We start from the raw sequence: 5,381 nt of genomic DNA, 5'->3' as shown, positions 1-5,381 counted from the left end.
AACAACAACAACAACAACAGGGTAAGGTGGATTCTTCCACCTAAATCCTACAATGAACACTGTTATAGCAAAGACCCCAAGGTACTTTAAGGATGCTATCAAGGTGCTGATCCAAGATTTACAAATACAGCCCATGCTGTCAATGCCACTCATGGAGAGCCGGTGCTATTTTTAGCCTGTTTCGAACAGTATTTTAAATCTCTCCTTAAACTGGGCCACTGCTGATGCTCCCTCAGGTTTACGTGACTGATAAGATCCAATGGGAGGCTTAGAATGGCCAAGGCAACAGAGACTCCTACCATCTTTGGATTGGAGCTTCTCATTTCCTACTTATCCACAAATTGTAACTTTCATACTTGAAAATAACCCGTTCTGCTCATTTCTACACACCACCAACTTTGTCCTTACCATACAGACAAAAATTAAGCCAGCACAAGACAAGGTTTCCTGCGAGCCTGGCTCAGAACAAGAACATAAAATGAGATGACAGAGGGGAAGCTTACTGGGTCACCACCACTGGGTGGCAGCGTGGACGTGGGCACTCGCCCCAAAAGTGGCTAGGAGGACAAGGCCCCCACCCCCACCCCATGAAGGATCCAAACACAGGGTCATTCCTCTGAGCTGACGACCCGCTCCAGCCCTACTATAAGCAGCCCTGGCAGCAGAGGCTGCTAACCAAAACATCAATGGTCTGAATCCACCAGCCTCTTTGTAGAAAAGAGATGAGGGACTCTGCTACTGTAAAGATGACAACCTTGGAAACCCTACAGGGCAGTTCTCTGTCCCACAGTCACTGTGAGTCGGAATCAACTGGATGGCAGTGGTTTGGGGGTCAACCCTCCAAATAAAAGGGTTCAGACCCTTCTCCCTCTTTTCCAAGTGTGAGCTGTCCTCTCTCCCCCAGCCCCTACCGGCACAATGACAGTTTCATTCACGTGGCAGCCTGCTCCGATCAGCTCTTTGAAGGTGAGCAAAACCATTGCAATCACTGTTCTTGAGAAGCTGACATGTTCTAAAGTCATCCTGAATCAAAAGAAAACTAGGACCTAGTCCGTTCCTGTTGGCACTCATGCTTCACTGGCAAAACCAGCACGTGGCCCTGGCTGTGGGTGAAGTCCCAGCGCCTTATGTTAATCAATCAACAAGGGAGCTAACCAAAACCCGAACAATGGAGGGCATTATGCAAATGAGCAGCGACAAGTCTCCCCAATGATCAACACTCTCAACCAGAACAGGACTCAGCTGTGGGCCGCTGTGCTCAACGGCGCTGACAGGACTGAGGACTGCGGCGGACCCACCCCGACAACACTGCCCGGAGTGCTCATGCTTCACAAACGTTCCCAGGCCCAGAAAGAAATTAACAGAGGACGAGGACGACTGGAGCACTGAAAACTGACCTGACAGTGCGGCTGCAGGGAGGTGTTCCCATGGCAACGTCCTCATAACTCTCATTTTTAACCTAAAAACTCAATCGAGTCACCTGCTGCGCTCTCCCAGTGCAGTTTCCTGCTGTAAAAAGCCCTCATCTCAAGTGGACTGACGCTGTATTTAAACTCTTCAAATCACAGAGTAAATATTTTTATTAAATCCTTCCGAAAAGACTTTATCTTCTAAGTTCACTGTGCACTATACTCACTATTACTTTAGCAAAGCAGGTGAGTTTCCCTGGCTTTATTCCTAGTGAGTTACAGGACACCCTTACAACGCTGCACACACCTTCCAAGTACGGTTCCCAGCGGCTAGGTAAAAGTGCCACCTATTTGTTATGTGATCAAGGAAACCCGAAGATTAAAATGGAAATCTAATTATCTGCGGTATTTCTGACCCTTAGTGACATGGCTTCCTTACACTCATAGCAGTTTCAGATTAAATGTACATCTTTACAGTGAGTAAAGGGATCCAATTTCTGAAATAAGAAAATTCATGTTCCTCTTCCATCCTATAGTCTCTACTTAAGGGAAACTTCATCTTCCTGTTCTTTATAAATTCCACATACAAAACGGATACAGATGTCTTAATTCAAAGAAAAAATAAACCATGGAACTTTCAGAGACAGGCCATACATACAAAAATTGTTTTCTCACTTAAAATGCAGCGCCACAGAAACACCGTATTTACTAGAATAGTCCCTCCTCAGTGTGAGGAAGAGCGCAAACGCAGCGCACAGCAATGTGCCTTTCTCCTCACGTCTACCTGACAGGAACTCTTGAAAACTCCTCTCCACCATCTTACGGCAAGAGAATGAACTGAAACCAAGCAGACGCTGAACGTCGTTATACCTTTAGCCCAGCACAGCGGAAACGGGCCGCAGCCGCCTTTCTCCATACGGCCCGTACCTGCCGGTCCCGGGGCTTCGGGGCCTGCCAGGTGCAACACCATGCGCCCGCTGCCAGAGCTCGGGCCACGAGGCCGGCCGCACACAGCGCCCCCGGGGCGTTCGCTCGGCAGCGCTCGCTCCTGCGCCGCGCCGGGAAGCCGGGCGCTCGCGAGCATTCGAGCCCCGAGCCAGGCCGAGCGGCTTCCCCGAGCGTCCTTCGCCGAGTGGGAGGCGCGCTGGGGCGGGTGCTCCTCCTGCGCTCGCGCCCAGCGGCTCGGAGAACGCCTCGCCTCACGGTTACGGTCGTCCCAGGCTTGCGCGACCCGAAACGCAGACCATCCCGGCCAGAAGGAGCTAGTGCAGACTGAGACCAGTAACGTGACCCTACGGCCTGCCGGGCTCCTAGATTCACTCAGGGGAGGAGAGGGGCGGGAGAGGGGGAGAGGGAGGAGACGACAGGGCCGTTCGCAAGCACCGCATTGATATGCTAATCTCGCCCTCCACCGCCACGCCTCCAGCCGACCTCGAATAGAGCTGACAGCAGAGTCTAAGTCGGGTGGGCTGCCCCCGCCATGGCTGGCCCACCGTGTCTGGAGACGGCGCCTCACCCCACCGTGGTTGCCACAGGCCGGCCGCTGGCATTTTCCCAGCCTATTCTGATCTTGGGAGCTCTGGTGGCACAGTGCCTACGGCTAACCAGAAGGCTGGCGGTTCAAAGCCAGCAGCCACTCCTCGGAAGGCAGTCTGGACAATCTACTTCTGCAACGATACTGCCTTGGAAACGCAAGGAGGGGTCGCTATGAGTTGGACTGGACTCAAAGGCAGCGAGTTTGATTTTGCTTTTATTCTGATCTTAGAGGTAAAATAATTACCATGATGAAGTCAGACTGAGTTTAGAGGGAAATGTGATTAACACTAAAGAGAAGTCTCTAAAACTATGTCTGTAGGAACCCAGATCTGTTTGAGGAACACTATTTTTCCAGATTGACACTTTCGTAAGGATTGTACATTGAAACGTGACACCTAGAACTTTGAAATAAACTTGAGAATACAGGGGGATCCAACATGGAGGGTTTCATAAGCTTCAGGACCCAATGCGTGTAAAGTGGTCAACTTACTGAGTCAGGTGGCCCAAGGAGGCACCTCAGTCCACAACAGCTCCTGTTTTCAAGCAAAACTACTTACTTCTTCCACTCAAACTAGAGTCAGGTCATGTTAAAAGCTGGGCTGCTTGAATACATCCCTCTTGTAGCGGGCTCATGCCACGTCTCGCTTTCCTGACACATGGGGAATCCTGCCCCAGAAATGCAGCAGAACACAAATACTCTTCCCGAACCGGAAAAACGGCTGAGGCTTTGTTGACCAATTCACTGACTTCTGAAAACAAGTGCTGAACAAAGGCTGAGAAGAACAAGAGGCGTATCTGTGTCCGGTCATGCCTGCGGACACTGCTTCATTTCTACCCTGCTCCACTTGACTCTGCCTCTGCCTCCAGGCTTCACAGTCAAGCTCCCAGTAGTGGGCGGAGATCAAGTGATCCTTTCTGTGCCCCAGTGAAAACATACCACCCCCAGTGAGAAGTCTGACCACACATAGCACCAAAAGGGGTTCCAGAACCCTCAAGGAAGAGAGAGACCAGGAGAAGCAGGCACACAGGTGAAGTGGCAAAGCACCAGAAACAGCCCAGCTCCCACCATCATCACCAAGGAGAGGCCTCATGCCCTCATCCGAAGAAACAAGGACCAAGGATGCACAGTGAGCCAGGGCAGTATCTGGATCCCCTCCCGAGAGGGGCGTGATGTCAATCTGAAGCTTCAACTAACACACCTGGTCCAGCTCATCCAAGCCACCGGTGGGTCCACCTTGGAGCTTCGGACTCTGAAATTCAAACTCAACGCTACCATCTCTAGGTCACCTATCACCTGTGTACTGCTGCTGTTGTTAAGTGCCATCCAGTCACCTCTGACTCATAGTGACCCCGTGTACAACATAACAAAATACTGCCCGCTCCTGTAGCAGCCTCACAATCCTTGCTATAGGACCTTTGTTATAACTTAGCCTATCGTTGCAGCCACTGTGTCAATCCATCTTGTTCAGGGTCTTCCCCTTTAACCTCCATTTTACCAAGCATGATATCCTTCTCCAGAGAATGGTCCCTTCTAACAACATGACCGAAGCAGGTGACACAAAGTCTGGCCTTTCTCGCGTCCAAGGAGCATTCTGGCTGCACTTCTTCTAGTACAGACTGGTTAGTTCATTTAGCAGTCCAAGATACTTTCAACATTCTTCGCCAACACCACAATTCAAAAGCATCAACTCTTTCTGGGTCTTCCTTATTCATTATCCAGCTTTCACATGCTTAAGAGGCTACTGAAAATACCATGGCTTAGGTTAGGTGCACCTTAGACTTAAGGAGACATCGTTGCTCTTCAGCACTTGAAAGAGGTCTTTTGCAGCAGATCTGCCCAGTGCAATACGTTGTCTGATGTCTTGACCACTGCTTCCACTGGTGCTGATTATAGAACCAAGTAATACGAAGTCTTTGACAACTTCAATCTTTTATCCATTTATTGTGATGCTGCTTATAGGTCTCCAGTTGTGAAGTTTTTTGTTTTCTTTCTTTGAGGTGTAATCCACAACGCAGACTGTAGACTTCAATATTCACCAGTAAGTGCTTCAAGTCATCCTTACTTTCAGCAAGCAAAGTTGTGATCAGCGTATCACATGTTATTAATGACTCTTCCTCCAATCCTGATGCTACATCCTTCTTCATATACTCCAGCTTCTTGGCTTATTTGTTCAGCATACATACTGAGTAAGTACGGTGAAAGGATTCAACCCTGACGTACTCCCTTCCTCATTTTAAACCATGCAGTATCCCCTTGTTCTGTTTGAATGACAGCCTCTTGGTCTATGTACAATTTCTTCATGATTCCAGTTAAATGTCCTGGAATTCCCATTGTTTTCAATGTTATCCACAATTTGTTATGATCCACACAATCAAATGCTTTTCCACAGGCAATAAAACACAAGTAAACATCTTTCTGGTATTGTCTGCTTTGAG

General features: G+C 49.2%; 1 protein-coding gene across 1 annotated transcript in view; it reads right to left on the bottom strand.

The window, feature by feature from the left end:
* The window catches only part of PTK2 (protein tyrosine kinase 2), a 190,187-nt gene extending 187,808 nt beyond the window's left edge, over window positions 1-2,379 (bottom strand). The window contains exon 1 of the mRNA XM_042780908.1: window positions 2,280-2,379. Within this exon, the coding sequence (XP_042636842.1) occupies window positions 2,280-2,379 (100 nt within the window). The remainder of the gene's footprint in view (window positions 1-2,279) is intronic.
* Between the last annotated feature and the right edge of the window lie 3,002 nt (window positions 2,380-5,381).

This window comes from Orycteropus afer, unplaced genomic scaffold, assembly GCF_000298275.1.
Source record: "Orycteropus afer afer isolate SDZICR_OR568_19922 unplaced genomic scaffold, OryAfe1.0 scaffold00069, whole genome shotgun sequence".
Lineage (NCBI taxonomy): Eukaryota > Metazoa > Chordata > Mammalia > Tubulidentata > Orycteropodidae > Orycteropus > Orycteropus afer.
This window is presented reverse-complemented; position numbering and strand designations above follow the sequence as displayed.